This window comes from Antedon bifida, chromosome 11 (genome assembly GCF_963402885.1).
Source record: "Antedon bifida chromosome 11, ecAntBifi1.1, whole genome shotgun sequence".
Taxonomy (NCBI): Eukaryota; Metazoa; Echinodermata; class Crinoidea; order Comatulida; family Antedonidae; genus Antedon; species Antedon bifida.
The window spans coordinates 8,850,778-8,872,629 of record NC_136236.1 but is presented as its reverse complement, the minus strand read 5'-3'; the positions used below and the strand labels follow the sequence as shown (position 1 = coordinate 8,872,629).

At 30.3% G+C, this 21,852-nt stretch overlaps 1 protein-coding gene across 1 annotated transcript in view; it reads left to right on the top strand.

Moving 5' to 3' along the window:
• The first annotated feature begins 1,255 nt into the window (after positions 1-1,255).
• Positions 1,256-21,852, top strand: part of LOC144856257 (uncharacterized) — a 166,300-nt gene continuing 145,703 nt past the window's right edge. Inside the window, exons 1-22 of the mRNA XM_078714204.1 lie at positions 1,256-1,333; positions 2,100-2,204; positions 3,992-4,096; positions 4,339-4,449; positions 5,497-5,601; positions 5,842-5,952; positions 6,964-7,068; positions 7,545-7,649; positions 10,427-10,511; positions 10,673-10,838; positions 10,977-11,077; positions 11,392-11,454; positions 12,183-12,289; positions 13,005-13,094; positions 13,241-13,438; positions 15,239-15,484; positions 16,870-17,064; positions 17,467-17,619; positions 17,743-18,042; positions 18,268-18,363; positions 18,459-18,663; positions 20,770-20,916. Coding sequence (XP_078570330.1) covers positions 1,256-1,333; positions 2,100-2,204; positions 3,992-4,096; positions 4,339-4,449; positions 5,497-5,601; positions 5,842-5,952; positions 6,964-7,068; positions 7,545-7,649; positions 10,427-10,511; positions 10,673-10,838; positions 10,977-11,077; positions 11,392-11,454; positions 12,183-12,289; positions 13,005-13,094; positions 13,241-13,438; positions 15,239-15,484; positions 16,870-17,064; positions 17,467-17,619; positions 17,743-18,042; positions 18,268-18,363; positions 18,459-18,663; positions 20,770-20,916 — 2,977 coding nt within the window. The remainder of the gene's footprint in view (positions 1,334-2,099; positions 2,205-3,991; positions 4,097-4,338; positions 4,450-5,496; positions 5,602-5,841; positions 5,953-6,963; positions 7,069-7,544; positions 7,650-10,426; positions 10,512-10,672; positions 10,839-10,976; positions 11,078-11,391; positions 11,455-12,182; positions 12,290-13,004; positions 13,095-13,240; positions 13,439-15,238; positions 15,485-16,869; positions 17,065-17,466; positions 17,620-17,742; positions 18,043-18,267; positions 18,364-18,458; positions 18,664-20,769; positions 20,917-21,852) is intronic.

Below are 21,852 nucleotides of genomic sequence, written 5' to 3'. Positions count from 1 at the left end.
ATCAACATTGATAAATTAACGTAAATTACTAGTTAAAAATACAATGTTATTTCAACGTTGGATCAACATTGATAAATTAACGTAAATTACTAGTTAAAAATACAATGTTATTTCAACGTTGGATCAACATTGATAAATTAACGTAAATTACTAGTTAGAAAGACAATGTTATATCAACGTTAAATCAACATTGATAAATTAACGTAAATTACTAGTTAGAAGGACAATGTTATTTTAACGTTGGATCAACATTGATAAATTAACGTAAATTTCTAGTTAAAAATACAATGTTATTTCAACGTTAGATCAACATTTATAAATTAACGTAAAACATTTGTTAGAAAAACAATGTTATTTCAACGTTGGATCAACATTGATAAATTAACATAAAACATTTGTTAGTAAGACGATGTTATTTCAACGTTAAATCAACATTTATAAATTAACGTAAATTACTAGTTAAAAAGACAATGTTATTTTAACGTTTGATTAACATTGATAAATGAACATAAACATTTTATTGAAAAGAAAATGTTATTTCAACGTTGATTCAATGTTTATTAATAAACGTTAAAAAAATAGTTAGGGAAAAAATGTTATTTCAACGTTGATTCAACGTTTGAAATACGCTGACAACATGATTTCAACAAATCAACTATGTTTCAACGTTGATTCAACGTTGAAATTATGTTCTGTGCCCACTGGGAAACTATCTCAGGAAACAAGGTGCTTCAATAACAGCACTAAATAAGGTAATATAGGGTTACAGATAAGATTACACCTATAACGTACGTATGATCTGCACAGCAACAATATCTTATCCACTTATTTTATATCATATTACAATTGATTAAGTTATTTAGAATTACTTGCTGCAATAATTATTTAGTAGAATTTTAACAAGATCCTACAGTTATTTTGAGATTGGTATATTGACTATGTTTTATGTGGACATATCATTATAAAAGAGCTGAATTTAGAATCATGACAGAAAGCAATGTTCACGTTAACATGTATGCATAAACTACACGATTATGATTTCTTTTATAATTCTGTAAAATTACAATATAAGAGACAATTGATATAATTCGGTCTACGTTCACAGGATATGCACAAGAAAAACTTTTTATTTAAATTTCTTTGTGTGTATTGTTTATCATTATCTAACTATAATTATTTGCTGCAATACACTGTTTGTATAAACTTCATGATTATAATTTCTTTAAAGGACGGAAACACCCCGCTGCATGAATACATGCGTTCAAATGAACCTATCTTAGAAGTTATAGACTATCTCACGAAGCAAGGTGCATCCGTAACAGCACTAAATAAGGTAATATATGGCTACAGATAAGTTATATGATTACACCTAACGTCGACGAAATTATGTTTATTTATCTATTTTTTACCTCATTTAAAAATGTAATGTTTTGGTGTGAATGATGTCACTTACAATAATGGAATCAAAATAATCAATAAGGATACGAATGAATTATGACTGGAGGAACACGCCGCGGAATGTTCAAACGATTCTGTTCCAGTACGAATACTAATTTCAATTACAACCTAACTACCGTATCTCATATTGCATCTTGCATAACACTCAACATCTCCTTTCCACAATACTAATTTTCGAATAGATTCCAATATATTCATGGTATGTGCAACTGTTATTTTTTATGTTTAATAATAAACTTCGTCATAATATTTTGTTTTCTCTATAGGACGGAGCTATTTAGAATTACTTGCTGCAATAATTATTTAGTAGTATTTAAACAAGATCCTACAGTTATTGTGAGATTGGTATATTGACTATGTTTTATGTGGACATGTCATTATAAAAGAGCTGAATTTAGAATCATGACAGAAATCAGTGTTCACGTTAACCTCGATGCATAAACTACACGATTATGATTTCTTTTATGATTCTTTAAAATTACAATATAAGAGACAATTGATATAATTGGGTCTACGTTCACAGCATATGCACCAGCAAACATTTTTATTCCAATTTTTGTGTATTATTATCATTACCTAACTATAATTATTTGCTTCAATAAACTGTTTGTATAAACTTCATGATTATAATTTCTCTATAGGACGGAAACACCCCGCTGCATGAATACATGCGTTCAAATGAACCTATCTTAGAAGTAGTAAACTATCTCACGAAGCAATGTGCCTCCGTAACAGCACTAAATAAGGTAATATAAGTCTAGAAATAATTTATATGATTTCAACTAACGTACGTATGATATGCGCCTGAAACATATTTTATCCACTTGATTTCATATAATATTAAAATTGATTGAGCTATTTAGAATTACTTGCTGCAATAATCATTTAGTAGTAATTAAACAAGATCCTACAATTATTGTTAGATTGGTATATTGAGCAATAACATTATTAATTTTTTAAATAGTTTTATGTGAACATGTCATTATAAATGTTTTGAATTTAGAATAATGACAAAAAGCAATGTTCACATTAACCTAAACTACACAATTATGATTTCTTTTTTCTTTTCTTGGATTTTTCTTTACCTTTCATTAACATTTCAAAATAAAGGAATGCACAGACAAATGATATAATTCAGTCTACGTCCACAACATATGCACCAGCAAAACCTTTTATTTCAATCTATTTGTGTATTATTTATCATAATCTAACTATAACTATTTGCTACAATGACCTGTATGTATAAACTCCATGATCATATTTTCTTTATAGGACTGAAACATCACACAGCATGAATAATTAGTCATTTGAAGGATAGTTGTTTTGTTTCTTCAAAAACATATAATCCAAATTCTAGCAAATTGACTACGTCGCCCATGCGCCATGCATATACACTATACTAGTACAAAAATGCCTTTCATTAAATGTTACTTTAAACTTAATTTCAAATACAGTTGAAAACAAAATCATTTTTTAGGAATAGTGACTAATCTTATTAAACTTGGTGTATCTCCAACATTACAGAATAAGGTAAAATACATAAGAGTGGGCATATATTCCCGTGATCTAACATTGTGTAATTATCGGGTGGGACTCAAACACACCTCATATCACGAGTGTGGTGTTGTTCATAACTCTATACCTGCACAAGAGTGGTTACAGCAATCAAATACAGTTGGACACCACTAACATTCGTTGTACCGAAATTAAATCTCTAAATAGAAAATGAAAATATATTTTTTTAATTATCCGCATCCTTTGTTTAATTTAATTTGTTATTGTATAAAATAAGTACGTGTGATTTATAATGAACTTGAGAGAAAAGTGTCTTACGCACATCTTCAATATTATGTAATAATAATGTATCTTCATATCACATAGCATGAGGTAATAGGGATAGAGATAATTTATATACTAGATAAAAAAAATAAATAAGATTGAAATAACACAGATCAATTAAAATATATATTAATTAATTTAGTGACCACCACTTTTAAAGAACCACCACCTCTTGTAAGCGTCCATCACTTTTAAAGGATCACCACAAGTATGAAAGGTGGTTGCTTACGATATTGTGTCACATAATAGTTTAAAGGACATTGGAAACCATAATCAATTCAAGTATACACTTAAACACATCTTCTGCATTGCAACTTATGATTTAATTAGGATTTTCTAGTTAATTAAGATTGCTGGTGTATGTTGTTTTTTTATGTCGGGAGTCCTTATGGAAACAAGTTCTAGAGCTTATAGAGTTATAATCTTGCTCTCATCCTGTCATTTTATTATATGTATTTGTAATACAGTATTGATGAATGAGCAAGAAATATAAAATAAACAAACGTTCTGCCATTCCTTGTAATTGTATGAGTAAAAAGTATGAGTATTCCTGTATCTGAAGTGTTTTGTAAACACAATATGTCTTATAATATTCATATTGCATCAGCCACAAAACAACAACAATCATGTTATCAGTTGTGTCTAACAATAAGAATAAGAATCCTTATATTTTATGTTTATGATTTATTCACAGAATGGATACACACCGATAAATATTTATCTCGAGCGTGATGATGTTAAATTAGAGATATTGTACTGTCTGATAACCAATGGTGAATCACCAACATTACCAAAAGAGGTAATTTGACAAAAATGTTAAATTGCAATAGTATATCATACTGGTAATAGTATGCTTAATGATAATTATTATGTTTTGCTTCGTTTTTTACCTTCAAACGCAAGAAAGTATTGTACTATATGTTAATTATTATAAACATAATGCAACTTCTCTTGGTATAAATAAAACATTTTAGTGACTTTCGATTAATTTGATTCAAAAATATTTATTTATTAAAAATATAACATTTTTTATTTTTTTAGGATGGAAACAATGCTCTACATGAACATCTAAGTGGTAGATATGTTAAACCTACGTTAGCAATAGTGACTAGTCTCATTAAGCTGGGTGTATCTCCAACATTACACAATAAGGTAAAGTACATAAAAGTGGGCATTGTATTCCCGTGATCAAACATTGTGTAATTATCGGGTGGGACTAAAACACACCTCAGATCACGAGTATGGTGTTGTTCATAACTCTATACCTGCACAAGTGTGGTTACAGCAAGCAAATACAGTTGGACACCACTCTCTAAATAGGTAATGAAAATATATATTTTTTTAATTATCCGCATCGTTTGTTTAATTTAATGTGTTATTGTATAAAATAAGTACGTGTGATTTATAATGAACTTGATAGAAAAGTGTCTTACGTACGTCTTCAATATTATGTAATAATATATCTTCATATCACATAGCATAAGGTAATAGGGATAGAGATAATTTATATACTAGATAAAAAAAAAATAAGATGGAAATAACACAGATCAATTAAAATATATTGACTTTACTTCTTGTTAGATTATCATCTTTTTAAAGGACCATCACCTCTCCTAAGCGACCACTAACCCTTTAATTAAATTAGTGACCACGACTTTTAAAGAACCACCACCTCTTGTAAGCGTCCATCTCTTTTAAAGGATCACCACACGTAAGAAAGGTGGTTGCTTACGATATGTGTCACATAATATTTTAATGGATATTGGAAACCATAATCATTTCAAATATACACTTAAACACATCTTCTGCATTGCAACTTATTTAATTAGGATTTACTTGTTAATTAAGATTGTTGGTGTATGTTGTTTTTTTATGTCTGGAGTCCTTATGGCAACAAGCTCTAGAGCTTATAGAGTTATCATCTTGCCCTCCTCCTGTCATTTTATTATATGTATTTGTAATACAGTATTGATGAATGAGCAATAAATATAAAACAAACAAACGACCTACCATTCCTTATAATTGTATGAGTAAAAAGTATGAGTATTCCTGTATCTGAAGTGTTTTGTAAACACAATATATGTCTTATAATATTCATATTGCATCAGCCACAAAACAACAACAATCAACCATGTTATCAGTTGTGTCTAACAATAAGAATAAGAATCCTTATATTTAATGTTTATGATTTATTCACAGAATGGATACACACCGATAAACATTTATCTGGAGCGTGATGATGTTAAATTAGAGATATTGTACTGTCTGATAACCAATGGTGAATCACCAACATTACCAAAAGAAGTAATTTGACAAAACTTTAAATTGCAATAGTATGACATACTGGTAACAGTATGCTTAATGATAATTATTATGTTTTGCTTCGTTTTTTACCTTCAAACGTAAAAAGGTAATGTACTGTATGTTAATTATTATTAACATGATGCAACTTCTCTTGGTATAAATAATACATTTAGCGACTTTTGATTAATTTGATTTAAAAATATGTATTTATTAAAAACATAACATTTTTTATTTTTTTAGGAAGGAAGCAATGCTCTACATATACATCTAAGTGGTAGATATGTTAAACCTACGTTAGGAATAGTGACTAATCTTATTAAGCTTGGTGTATCTCAAACATTACAGAATAAGGTAAAGTACATAAGAGTGGGCATATATTCCCGTGATCTAATATTATGTAATTATCAGGTGGCACACAAACACACCTCATATCCCGAGTGTTGTGTTGTCATTAACTCTATACCTGTACAAGAGTGGTTACAGCAAGCAAATACAGTTGGACACCACTAGCGTTTGTGGTACCGAGATTAAATCTCTAAATAGGAAATAAAAATATATATTTTTTTAATTATCCAAATCCTTTGTTAAATTTAATTTTTTATTGTATAAAATAAGTACGTATGATTTATAATGAACTTGAGAGAAAAGTGCCCTACGTAAGTAAAGTCGAAACCTAAGCTAATGCTAACGGCCTTGGTGCCCATCTCCATTTCCTTAGCGTTTGGGCCAGGCTCCACTAAGTGTGGATGTTTGCGGGGCTACGTCACTCCTCCCGCACAAACGAGTCTGATTTACCTTCCCAGTACTTTTAATATACCGGTACCCATTTCTATCACCTTTGTGGGGAGGAATAATGTGGATAGAGAAACTTGCTCAAGGACTCAACACCGCAGTGACCGGGTCGGGCTTGACCCGGCAACCTCTTGATTGCAAGTCCAATGTTCTAACCACTGCGCCACAGTGCTGCACTAAGTGCTGCCTTAGGTACGTCTTCATTATTATGTAATATTACATCTTCATATCACATAGCATAAGGTAATAGGGATAGAGATATTTTATTGAATGAATTATCAATTTAACTATGTTTTATGTGGACATGTCATTATAAAATGGTTGAATTTAGAATGATGACTGGAATCAATGTTCACATTAATCTGTATGTATAAACTACACGATTATGATTTCTTTTGTCAGTAAAATTGCAAAATTAGGGAATCCACAGACAATTGATATAATTCGGTCTACGTTCAGAGCATAAGCACCTGCCAGCAAAACCTTTATTTTAATTTATTTGTGTATTATTTATCATTGCATAACTAAAATGATTTTCTGAAATAACCTGTATGTATAATTTCTTTATAGGACGGAAACACCCCGCTGCATGAATACATGCGTTCAAATAAACCTACCTTAGAAGTAGTAAACTATCTCAGGAAACAAGGTGCTTCAATAACAGCACTAAATAAGGTAATATAGGGTTACAGATAAGATTACACCTATAACGTACGTATGATCTGCACAGCAACAATATCTTATCCACTTATTTTATATCATATTACAATTGATTAAGTTATTTAGAATTACTTGCTGCAATAATTATTTAGTAGAATTTTAACAAGATCCTACAGTTATTGTGAGATTGGTATATTGACTATGTTTTATGTGGACATGTCATTATAAAAGAGCTGAATTTAGAATCATGACAGAAAGCAATGTTCACGTTAACATGTATGCATAAACTACACGATTATGATTTCTTTTATAATTCTGTAAAATTACAATATAAGAGACAATTGATATAATTCGGTCTACGTTCACAGGATATGCACAAGAAAAACTTTTTATTTAAATTTCTCTGTGTGTATTGTTTATCATTATCTAACTATAATTATTTGCTGCAATACACTGTTTGTATAAACTTCATGATTATAATTTCTTGAAAGGACGGAAACACCCCGCTGCATGAATACATGCGTTCAAATGAACCTATCTTAGAAGTTATAGACTATCTCACGAAGCAAGGTGCATCCGTAACAGCACTAAATAAGGTAATATATGGCTACAGATAAGTTATATGATTACACCTAACGTCGACGAAATTATGTTTATCTATGTTTTACCTCATTTAAAAATGTAATGTTTTGGTGTGATGTCACTTACAAGAATGGAATCAAAATAATCAATAAGGATACGAATGAATTATGGCTGGAGGAACACGCCGCGGAATGTTCAAACGATTCTGTTCCAGTACGAATACTAATTTCAATTACAACCTAACTATCTCATATTGCATCTTGCATAACACTCGACATCTCCTTTCCACAATACTAATTTTCGAATAGATTCCAATATATTCATGGTATGTGCAACTGTTATTTTTTATGTTTAATAATAAACTTCGTCATAATATTTTGTTTTCTCTATAGGACGGAGCTATTTAGAATTACTTGCTGCAATAATTATTTAGTAGTATTTAAACAAGATCCTACAGTTATTGTGAGATTGGTATATTGACTATGTTTTATGTGGACATGTCATTATAAAAGAGCTGAATTTAGAATCATGACAGAAATCAGTGTTCACGTTAACCTCGATGCATAAACTACACGATTATGATTTCTTTTATGATTCTTTAAAATTACAATATAAGAGACAATTGATATAATTGGGTCTACGTTCACAGCATATGCACCAGCAAACATTTTTATTCCAATTTTTGTGTATTATTATCATTACCTAACTATAATTATTTGCTTCAATAAACTGTTTGTATAAACTTCATGATTATAATTTCTCTATAGGACGGAAACACCCCGCTGCATGAATACATGCGTTCAAATGAACCTACCTTAGAAGTAGTAAACTATCTCACGAAGCAAGGTGCCTCCGTAACAGCACTAAATAAGGTAATATAAGTCTAGAGATAATTTATATGATTTCAACTAACGTACGTATGATATGCGCCTGAAACATATTTTATCCACTTGATTTCATATCATATTAAAATTGATCGAGCTATTTAGAATTACTTGCTGCAATAATCATTTAGTAGTAATTAAACAAGATCCTACAATTATTGTTAGATTGGTATATTGAGCAATAACATTATTAATTTTTTAAATAGTTTTATGTGAACATCATGTCATTATAAATTTTTTGAATTTAGAATAATGACAAAAAGCAATGTTCACATTAACCTAAACTACACAATTATGATTTCTTTTTTCTTTTCTTTACCTTTCATTAACATTTCAAAATAAAGGAATGCACAGACAAATGATATAATTCAGTCTACGTCCACAACATATGCACCAGCAAAACCTTTTATTTCAATCTATTTGTGTATTATTTATCATAATCTAACTATAACTATTTGCTACAATGACCTGTATGTATAAACTCCATGATCATATTTTCTTTATAGGACTGAAACATCACACAGCATGAATAATTAGTCATTTGAAGGATAGTTGTTTTGTTTCTTCAAAAACATATAATCCAAATTCTAGCAAATTGACTACGTCGCCCATGCGCCATGCATATACACTATACTAGTACAAAAATGCCTTTCATTAAATGTTACTTTAAACTTAATTTCAAATACAGTTGAAAGCAAAATCATTTTTAAAAATACTATAACTTTATTGCGTGAATTAGTTCCCTTTGAAGAGACGTAGTTTATTATTGCCCGAGTTATTACCACATTGAGGGCGCAGTTATTTTGTATAGAAGGCTGCACTCAATTTTAAGTTTATCTGGAGATATTTAGCTTTTAAAAAGTATTCACCGATTGTTTACTATGTTTAAATTAACTAGTATATAGTGTACGGTAATGATAGTTAATTATTATCGGGCGTACGCGGAGCTACACATTGGAAGGATGGGAGATGTCCTGTCACTGGTCATTCAATATTACATTTACGACGACGAAATTATGTTCCTTTATCTGGTTTTGACCCCATTGTAAAATGTAATGTTTTGGTGTGATGTAACTTACAACAATAGCATCCAAATAATCAATAAGGACACGAATGAATTATGAAGGGAAGAACAGGTCGCGGAATTTTCAAACGTTTTTATTCTAGTACGAATAATACTTTTTTCAATTACAACTATCTCATATTATTGCATCTTGCATAACGCTCAACATCTCCTTACCACAATACTAATTTTCGTATAGATTCCAATAATATTCATGGTATGTGGTACTGATATTTTTTACGTTTAATATTCCTTTTATAAAACGGCCACATAAACATACACACTCCTGTAGTGAATTTTCGTATCTCCCTTTATGTCATTTAAATCGGAATAGTCATGAAGAAAGTAATGTATTGTGTATATGGTTGTAAATATACTTGATTTGCAATATTGTAATAAATACCACTGAATACGGAATTGTTTGTTAGTTAGTGTAAATATGAACCGTGCTTCATTATAGACGTCTGTAAGTACAAGGTGTTTAGAAGTATACTAACTAGAATGTTTTCCATATGTATTATACAATTTTGGGTTTGTGATTTCCTTTTGATGAATACATTTAAATCAATATTTGAATTTCAAAACGGGGTTTGCAATTACTATGAAATAGTGTACTTTGTACTGCGGCACGGTATTTTCTTAGAAGCTCTATGCTTAATTTAGAATTGACTTATGATGTGTCTACAAAAATGTTCATTTTTATTTGCTTATTGTTTGCACTCACTTACTACAATTAGGATTTTATATCTGATTCCATAGACATTTTGTTCCTTTGATTTCTAAATCGGTTTATAAACAAATATTTCTACTATTAGCAATACTTAAAACACTTTTATGTTTATAGGAAGGAAAAACAGCAGTATCTGTTTTAGAAGAAAATACGCAGATAGAACAAATAACAAAAATCAAGATTGTAGAGTATTTTGACAGTAAGCATTAAAAATATATTAAAGTTTTTAACATGAAAACAAAAATGTTAGCAACAAATATTTGAATTCTGAAACAAATGTTATTCATAATGTTTACATAAAACCATGAATTTGAATATATGTACAGTATGTTATGCGTATTTTTTATATTTTAATATTAGAATTGTTGGTTCCTCCTGAAATATTTGCAAGGGGTAAACAGGCTATAAAAATATATAAAAATGAACTTAAAGATGGTAAAATTGCAGTTGTGAATTCGAGATGTATGTTTCTTGGGAAGGAAGGTGCTGGTAAGACTAGCTGTGTCAAGGCCATGCTTAAAGAAAAGTAACTAATTGCAAATTATATACGTATACATATACATTTTAGTATTGAAATAATTATCATTGTATTTTTAATTATATATTTGATGTAGATACTAATACTAATTTAACCATTTTACCTCACCATACGTTTTTAAAATAGATTCAATCCCGACGAACAATCGACAGACGGTATCGTTACAAGGACTGTGTTTCAATCAAATAGTAAGAGCAAATGGAAGAGGATTAAAGATGAACACGACGGTAAGATGTGTGTAATTACCGTCATGTGATGCCAAGCGAAACGTGGAATTAATATCTGTGATTGTAGTACTGACAAGTAGAGTTTTTTTATACTCTCACTCTAGAGTTGTGGCCTATCTTAATTTTGTAGACCTATACTTATTAGAGGAATTACGAAGAATGTACCAGGAATAGGCACGATGTTATATGTAATGTTTAAAATAATTTTATTACACATTGATACAGATTAAATGAAATTCAGTGTTTCCCATAAACTCCAACCAGCATAATTATTTGTATACATATTGTTTTAACCAATTGCTATTTTTGTACAGATGCCGAGCTAACCAGGAAAATGCGTGAACATGTAATAAAACAAAGGGTTGATAAGGAGTTAGGTATGTAATACCGCAACACAAATTATAATATAAAGCTTTTTAACAATTGAAATAAATCATTTATCCTTCATATTTTTTAAACGGAACTATTATACAAATAATGAATGTTTATTAGTGTAATGATACAATAGGCTCTAATGGCATGAGGTGAATGATGAAAGGTTTTATATCAACGAGGCAACGCCGAGTTAATATTTAACTTTTCATCATATACCAAATGCCATTATTTGTACCATAAAACAAATATAACATTCATTATTTGTTTTATATAACATCAAAATAGATTCCTGTCATTTGAATCAAATAAAAGGTAGCCCTCTAGCCAAGGCCTACATTTCATTCACATTGATTAAAACATTAACATTTGTTTTTTAATAATATTATATTAAATGTTATATTTATATGGATTTTATAAACACACCTACTTTAGTGTTAATTTTGTCCACAAACGACCAAACAATCCTAATACTAACAGGCCTAGGCCTAGGCTAGACCCTAGTACTAGCTTGACGTTGATTACATTATAATGTACTATGTAAATATGAAATACAATGTTGACAGTACATGGCCAGACAATACTGCCTCTCATGTTGTTGTTGTTGTTTGTATTTTAGGTATAAGTTAAAAACGTAAAGGTAGGCGTCTGGATTGTTTAAAATAGTACTTGATCAAAATGGTCGATATTCGGCAGTCTATAAATAGTTTTATTTTATTTTATTTTCTAATAGAGGACAACCGAAGCTACCCAATTGGAGGTGATTCTGTGAATATTCCAAATGAAATAACTAGCATATGGGACTACGCTGGTCAATTGGACTACTACATAACGCATAGGGTATGCCTATCAATATGTTGTTTATTGGCAGAATATGATCTGATAATTACATAGATATATTAATGTAGTAGTAGTGATAGTGTTTGTGGTATTGGTGTGGTGGTAGTGAAAGTGGCAGTGACATTGGTAGTAGTAGTGGTAGTGGTATTAGTATGTAGGGCCTATATTGCATTTGAATAATCTGAAAACAATTATATTCTAATAATATTTTTCTCGATTTACAGTATATTGTTTCCGCCCCCCCCCCCCCCCCCCCCACTTGTTAAACAAGCGAAGATGGCTTTATCTCAATAGAGTTGCCCAGACATCTATCTAATGTTACATTAATATTACATTTATGAGTAGTGTTTTATTATAATAACCAGGGCTTGCACCATGTTCTTGACACGCACGTGTAAATTGATTTGTAATATGTCTTTAAAACATTGTTTAATAATAGTATTATGTACTACGAATAACTTGCAGTCCACATTCTTATATACGCAACGGTGTTAAACTGTAATTATTTCCCTCCTTTTATTCATTAAAAAGGAATATAACATGTAGCGTTCTGATTTAACATTAGTATCGACATACTACTCGCTTCAATGTGCAGTATGCCTACTACAATGTAAGCTTAGGCCTACTAAATGTCACTAATTATAATAAAAGACTCTCTTCCGATAGAAAATAACTATCCATCATAATAACCACATTATATCTGTTTTTTGTTTAGTTTTTCCTCACAAATACAGCATCGTACTGTGTTGCATTTAATGCTTTGGATAACTTGGATGAACCAGCTAATCCACGAGATCCAGCAGTTGTAAGTTCAACATTATTTTAAACTTCAATTATTAATATTATTAATTGTTTCTCTTAGTAAACAAAATATTTTATTACATAAAAAATATATACTAATATAGTATATTACATTACATTGTTTTTAATTGTACCTACATTTTATTTTAGGGTCCACTAGGAATGACTAATTTAGACATGAATATGTTCTGGATAAGATCAGTATATGAGCATACTGTGGCGCAACATGCTTCAAGAAACCCCATTTCAATTGATGGCAGGGTTTCCATAGAGTCACCTCCCATCAGTTTGGTTGCTACTCATATGGACAAATTGCCATCATGGAGAAAATCGAGAAATCGTAAAAAGGTAATTCAGTCTTGTGTTAATGAACTGAACAATCTAACATGTTATGATACTGAACGCCAATGATGTTAATTTAGCTTATAAATTATTCATCATCCAATTTAATTATTGTATCAATAGATGCTGTCATAATATTAAAAAATAAAAAAACAGATAGCAGAAGGTGTAAATACTTGATAATAATGATAAACAATATTACAACAAAATTACGACGTTATGTGCATTCGGAAAGATATCCTAGTCCTCCCTGCAGATAAAGGAAGACAAACAGTAAGTGTAACGTTAGTGCCAACGTTATACAATTCCACCCGAATTACATTAACACACCCCTTTGTCAGTATAATCAATCTATATCTACCGGCTGTGTATGAAAATCGTCAAAGTAATCCCGATATTTAAAGCAGATGATCAAATTAAATACAAATATCAATTATACCTTTTTTTTTAAATCTCAAAAGTTGTTCCTTCATAAATGGATTTGATATCGCAAATCGGGTCTGTCATAATTAATCAACAACCAAAAATATTTCTTTCATGGATAACAATTATTATTACTCCATTGGAGTTTTTTTAGAACTTAACAAAGCATTTGATTACATCAACCATCATACATTGTTAACAACTGAAATATTATGGTTTTCACGGTATGCATTGTAATTGTTTTCAATTTATCTACATAAGATACAACAATCATTCGTCCTATAACATTTATTTATCAAGGGTTCTTTTTAGGACCTCTTTGTTGGTTTTTATTGTTCATACATGACCTATGTAAACTATACAATAATAAATAAATTTGCTAGTGATATATCCGTATCTTTTGTAGTCATACGAATAACAAAAATGATACATTTTAAATAATGAATGACAACTTGGTTTAATACTTTCAAGAAGTTTTACATCTAATGAACTTACACTTAATCCAAAGAAATCAAAATGTATACTGCTTAGTTCAAGAAATAAAACCCACAAACATACATAAATTAAAGATATGTTGTCCCCCTGAAAAAAAGGGTTTTTTTGTTAAATGTTAATGCCACATAATAGTTATTAACTTTGACCCAAAAATTGGATAGGAAAAACAATTATTTGGCAAAAAAATGTAATTTAAAACAAAGTCAAATTAATTGGAAGTCAATAGGTTTATAATGCAATTGCATCAATTGTATCACAGGTTGTTTGGGTATTATATAGATGCAAGTCTACCTTGCTAACTTGCATTTTATTATTTGTACATCTTTCTTTAATTTTATCTCATTTACACTATGTTATTTAATGCTGGGGTGGAGCTGGATCTACCTTATTAATTTGTTGAATTATTTTGCAAAAGATAACTTGATAGAAGGATTGTGCCAAGGTTCCTTATTATTACTTATCAATTCTCAAAAATATTTTGACTTAAAATATGTCATAAATCTATTCCTCTGTTTAAGGCATCCAAACAATCTCTCTTTCGCACACTTATTAAAACGGTTTCCAATTTAGTTGTGTCAACCAAAGCCCGTTCCCTTTCCCACAATATGTCTTATTTGCAATGCAAGTAAGTCTTGCAAGTTAGTCAGAGCACAGAATTTAATTCAACATACTGGCACGTGCATGTATTCACGTCGATTATGGCAAATGCACATGACATAAGAATGGTATAATTCCACAGAAACAGCATTACTCATTGAATCACATAAATAAATCAGTGTTTAAATAAATGTTCAAAATAAGAAGGAGATATGGAAGAGATTTACATTATACTTATACAATCCAATTTTTATAAACCTATAACTGTGCTAATACCTTTTTAAATTGAAGGTTGAGGGTATGTTTAACGAAATGTTTGATAAAATGGAAGGAATGAAATATGCTGCGCATGTAGATCGTGAAATGTACATGGTCGACAACACTGTGAAATCACATGCAGATATAAAGAAACTTAAGAGAAACATTGGTAAATACATGCAGGCAATGGGAATGAAGGAAGTTCCAATAAACTGGCTTCAATTTCAGGAAAGATTGCAAGACATTGGAAAAACAACAGTGTGCATTCCTTATAATGAGGTAAAGTAGTATTTGTGCTCTAAATGTATAATAAAAGTGCGATATAAAACGATGTTTACACTTCCGAATTGCGGTATATAAATCGAGGCTCTAGCTACGTATCGTATCAGTGTAATTTAATTGTATGTACAGTAATTCAAAATTATAAGAATCCACAAATAAAATGAAAACTGAAAGAAACCATGACATTTCACTTAAAGTGATCAAAACAACAGTTTTGATACATTCGCTGTAATTTGATTTAGAAGAAAGCAATGTATTTGACTGCATGAAACAGTTGTTTTATTTAAACCATATTAGGTAATTAACATTGCGATTATTATTATTGCTTTTTTCGGGGTTAATTGTCATCGAATAAAGGCCGAACTACACAAAAGTCATATATTAAAAATAAACCACTAAAATAGTCGATTCTGGCCTTAAATTTGACATAACTATTTAGAGCAAAGCTTTACGTTAATAGCAAATGTGTCTCCGACAATCCACGACATTAAACAATACGAAACGATATAAATCTTGTTATGCTTGCCGTTTTAAAATAAATGTATAATACATTGGCGCGGTTACGCTTAGTTGCGAACATTAATGTATTGCAATCGCACAAACCTGACATGAAGGACCCCAAAGCGCCTGCATATGAGAACTAACTAAATTATTATTGAACTTAACGGGATTCAATATGAAATAAAACACTTTGTAATCTCCATTCGGCTGGTTTATTACAAACATCGAACTAGCGTGCGATGTATATGTTTACATGAATTACGTGTAATGTAGGTGAGATGGTACAAGTATGGCCATCACAAGCTTGGAACAAGGAACGTTTTTTGTTTAGTGGCGAAACTAAACTTAATAAGACATGAATCTTTTAAATCCCGTCTACAGAACAGTAAAAATGACGTCATATGGTATCAGTCATAGTGAACGTGCAAATTGAGAAGCCCCTAATTAAAATGAAGATACAAATAAAATAGGCAAAAAATAGCTAAATCAAAACGATAAAGTAAAACAACCAGAACAAAATTGGGAAGTACAAGTGAGAGTAATTGGAGAGAAGTATATACTGTAAGTTAAGCATGAGCTGCCTGAGTGGATTGGAATAAAGTAAGAATAGAAAACAATTACGATGGATTTGTAAATATAAACAGTAATATTATTTAATGGATGCAATCGTTGTGACATAATAGTACAATATTTATTACCAACGGTTTAACTTGAGCTTTCTTATTTTCCTGTACAATATTTACAAACGTTAATTATAAATCTAGCATACTAAAAATTGTAACAAGGTAGTAGAGTATACATTTATAACTATCATTGTATATGTTATTGTTATAAAAAATGTTATATTATTAATATTTACTAATTTCAATTCTGTATTACAGGCTTCTAGAATTGGCACTGAGTGTGGAATTTCAAAAGAAGCGATCATCGTTGCCATAACGTATATGAATGACATTGGAAAGATTATGTATTCCAATAAAGACGAGAAATTAAGGAACACCGTAATAACTAATCTTCACACGATGGTACAGATGTTGACAACTGTGATCACAGTATTTCCACCAGATATTAAAGATGTATGTTAGAGAATTATATTATTACTAAAAATATGATCAGATTAATTTAAAATATCCTCAAATAAATATTTTAAGCGGCGGATCCAGTCTACTTTAAGATATAGCGGACGGGCTGCAATCCGTGCTGGACATGGGCTCAAACGATCTGGTGGATTTTTAGCTTGTTTTGATCCACTGGAAAAGAGGGCAATTTTGTCAATTTGTTATGGTAAATTTAAAAAATGAACATTTAGCGTGCGAAAAATATGGCGTGAAAGTAGAAAAGTGAAACTATCGAGGCTACTCTAGATTGGTATTTTGTACAATCGCGATTTTTTGTTAAATTAATGCAGAAGTGATCAGTATTACTGTTATTCGAAATGAAAATGAATATTTAAAATTGTTACTTTTATTTGAGTACAGATGGAATTGAAAAGGCGATGGAAAAGACTTGAAGATGAAGGTATTCTTGAGGAAAAGGTATTGCGTTATTTATGGCAAAATCAAGACGTAGATAATTTTGACATCTTTATAGAAGTGATGAGGGTGTTTCGGTTACTCTTTGAGAAAAAAACGGTATGTACGAAGCTTACTCATTATTTTGATTCATGATAATCATTTAGCTCTGGCTTAAACAATAAACTGAAAAAATTGTATCCTCTTATCAATATTGTTTAAAAATACTCTTTATAATAACAGGAAGAAGAAGGTAACCGTGAATTCTTGGTGCCATGTCGGATGAAAGTTTATACAAATAATAGTCTACAAGTGACAAAAGATGACACACATATGGTATCGATTTATCTGACTCCAACAGACTTTCTTCCTGAGGCTGTGTATCACACTTTAGTTGTTGCATTTCTTGAATTAATGACGGGAACAGCTAGTGATGTTTCGCAAGTGTTCCGGAATCGTAGTGATTTTGGATTTAAAGATCACAAAATCAGTTTAGGTGCCGTAGACATTAAGCGTGATAATGAAAAACCACACGCAATTAAGGTAGAACAATAATAGTTGAATAGCTCACCATGTAGCATATAAATACATACTATGTCAATTAGAATCTATATTATATGTATTACTTATGATATATCATTGCATAATGTATCTTGCACTACGCACCTATACCTACCAACTTAACATACCAAATTATCAAAATGGTGTCTTTAATAAAGAAAAAAAGGCTACGTCAACAAAAATTTACCTTTTTTTATTACTTAATAGCTTCAAATATATCGTAGGACAAAACAGAGTTTTAACACAGAAGTTGGTGGCGCCAAACCAAAGAAACGACAACTGCAACCGAGTGTTTGCATGGAGGTAATCATTATTATACATGATATTAACACTTCCAAACAAAGTGTAATATAATTGTAAATTAAATGTAATATTTTACACCACTTCCATGTGTTCAGGTACTAAGTTATTTGAGGGACCAACTAGAAACTGTATGCACCATATACGAAGGTAGTGGTTACAAGCTACGTGTGGTATGCGATGCTTGTAATCCAAAGGAACATCACTTAGTTGACCTTGAAAAGTGTTTGAAGAATGATGTAGTTCCATGTGGAGAAGATACGACTATGAATACAGCTCATATCAAGCGATATTTTTCTAAAGGTAAATTTGTTTTCTGTTTATGTTCCTTCGTCAATTTAATTACCTCATCTTAATTAAATCTCAATCTTTTTTATCATCTTTATTCGTCATTACCATTGATAAATACATCAACAACACACTACAAAATGAACTTAACTCGTTTGAAAAATTATGAGTCTAATGACAGGCGCCTAGCAGAAGTGTTTCAGTTATGCATCACATATCATAGACGTTATCGGTTTACATTTAATCTTTTAAAGAGCTGCTATATTATTTCATTGAGAGTTTAACAATAATACAGGTATCGCTCCCCTGTATTTCATTTCAAAAACTAAGATGTTTGTTCTTTTAGCAAAAGAGTTTATAGCTCTTACAACTTTGTCACTCAGATACTGTGTCCGTGAGAGCTAATCTGTCAATAAACATTTGCAAGCAGTTAGAAAATGGAAATAATTGTAATATCAATATTCAAATCCAATATACAATACAGATATTACAATCAATTACTATACAATAGTTATACACACAGGATAAAATAATATTTGTAAATTTTCTCAGTCATATAATAATATTTAAAATCTATACGATTTCTACAAAACAAATGTTGCGTGGACTGTTGGGAATATTTTGTGAAGGCACGTCACTATACATCATATCAACCTCTTATATTTTTAAGCAAATAAAAGACACATTGCTTCTAATTTTCCTATTTTTGGGTAACATCACTGATTAATAAAAATCGAGAGATGACAAATTCCTCTGCCATCTAATCTGGCTCTTGAAATTAAATATAGTGTAGCTACTCCTGTTGAAGACTATATCGTCCAGTAGGCCTATTATGTCTAGAAACAATAAACAGCACCTGTATTTTACTTGTCTGCTACTGCTTTTCTATTACATAGGTTACGTTTTAAGTCGCAGTCGTCGCAATTGTAAATCCCATGTTTCTAAACATACAGCTAGTAATACCTATTATTATTTTTTCTCGTTTCTATTACAAATAATACTATACATTGTATCTATAATATGTTTGGGCACATATGATATACTAGCAGTAGTGTAAATTAGTTTGGACAGGTTTTATTTCCATTACTTTACCAAAATACTTACATTTTCTTTTTCAAAGCTTTTAAGGCGTTTTTTTTTTTTAATTTTTCGATCTTTTTAACCCAATTATCAGTATCATTGTTATCATAACCAACAAAATTACCAAAAAAGTAGAGGGTCATAAACCCACTGTATTGCAAATGGTTTACAGACATAATGTTTTGAAGATCCACATTCCTTTGTTTTTCATTTTGGTTGAAAGTGTATATTTGTGATAACATGCAACCTTACAAAACAAGTATACTTCGTACTAATAAGTTTAAATACTTTTTTTTCTGATAGGCAAAAGTATTGTATCGTCAGGTAACTGAGCAATTTTAACCTCCTGTGGCTTCTTACGTTTTATAGCCATTTCCTTGTATAATACCAATATTCTTCCAAAATCCTTTCTAATGATCCATTATTCGTTGTAATCTATAGTCTCAACCCATTGTATTGGGTCCTGACCTAAACCAAATGGCAATTTATTGATTAAAACTATCTGTGTATTCTAGTACAATTTCAACAAGTCTTGTTTTCACCAGCGAAGCTCGTTTGATAAGGCGCTGATATTAGTATTATTTAGTCAAGTTAGGATACCTTAAATTTTGATTTCAGATCATTATGATCATTATAATGTAACAAAAACAATCTGCAATTTTTAATTTGTACGGAAATAGTTATTGTATTGTTTATGTTGTGTTATTTTGACACAGTCTAGTTTAAGCCAATGCTAACAGAAAAAGTATGTAAAGAATCTATGAATATTCAGCTCTCTTTTAAGAAATTCTTCAATAGGCTAATGTTTGATAACCAACCAACCATAAGTGGTCCTAAATTACAACATTTAAGGACTTTGGTAATTAGTTAGACAATAGGTAAACAGTTGACTTCACACTGTCAGCAGGCGATGGATGCTTTTAAAACATAAAATGACATACTTTTTTACAACTTTACAATCTCAAACATAGTATCTCAGTAGCGTAATGTTCATAAATGCGAATTACTAAACACCAAATAAAATATTTTTTATTGAATCAGATTCAGGAGCTAACCAGGCGAATCAGCTAGTGCCTGTTACAGAGACAAAGCCAAAGTCAAAGCCAGACTCAGTACCTCGGGCAAATGAAGATCATGAGCCAGTGCCAGGGGTAGCACCAGTGCATGTGTCATCTCCAGGACATCAAGGTAACTATAATAGTAATAATAATGACTAGCAGAAGTTTTAAATACAGTACTCTTTTGACACACTTATAGTCTGTAATTCAATCTGTTATATTTATTTCAATCTATTTATTACCCGCTTTGGTATGTAACGACCAGTTTTGTATTCATGAAATTTGCCTACAAAATGACCGTACAATCTAGAAGATGTTTGTAATGATCGTATGTATAATAATATCAGCCAACACATTATTGTCTAAGAGTTGTTTTTATTTTTACGTTTGAGTTAATTTTACAATTGGGCTCTACAGGTATTGAAGTATACTTCATACAAAAATAGGCATATATTACAGATTTCGTTGATTTTTAATTAATTTTGTTGTTGATTTTACGCTACACACTCTTGCATCTTAATGTAACACAACGAAAACTATTTTTGTTACAGGTGTTGTTGGGGCATCAAGTTCGAATCTAGGTATGCTATATTTTATGTTAATTTTATGTTAATTTTATTTATTTTTCTTCCTTTTAAAATTGGAAATGTAGTGTCTCTTAATCATTTAAAGACTATTTAAAAACTAATTGACACGGCAAAAATCGTTACTCTTCGTCTTTTTCAACATTCTGTGCAATGTTAATATTTTTCTAAATTTTAAAATATAAACAATTATTAATTAACAATTTAAATTTAATTATAATTGATATCTTTAAATGTTCAGTTTCATCAAACTTTTATAATAATTGTTCTACCTCCTTTATAGCATGTAACCACCTTCTAAATTGTAGTTTTTTTTCTTTTATATGTTGAGCTTTGTTATAGGCATTATTCTTATGTGTTTTTATCTGTTGTTGTCACAATGTTCTCTAGCAAGGTTAAAAAAATCAATAAATACATAATAACATCACTAACATCAATAACTCACTACCCATAATTATCATCTCACGAAATTTAAAAAGATT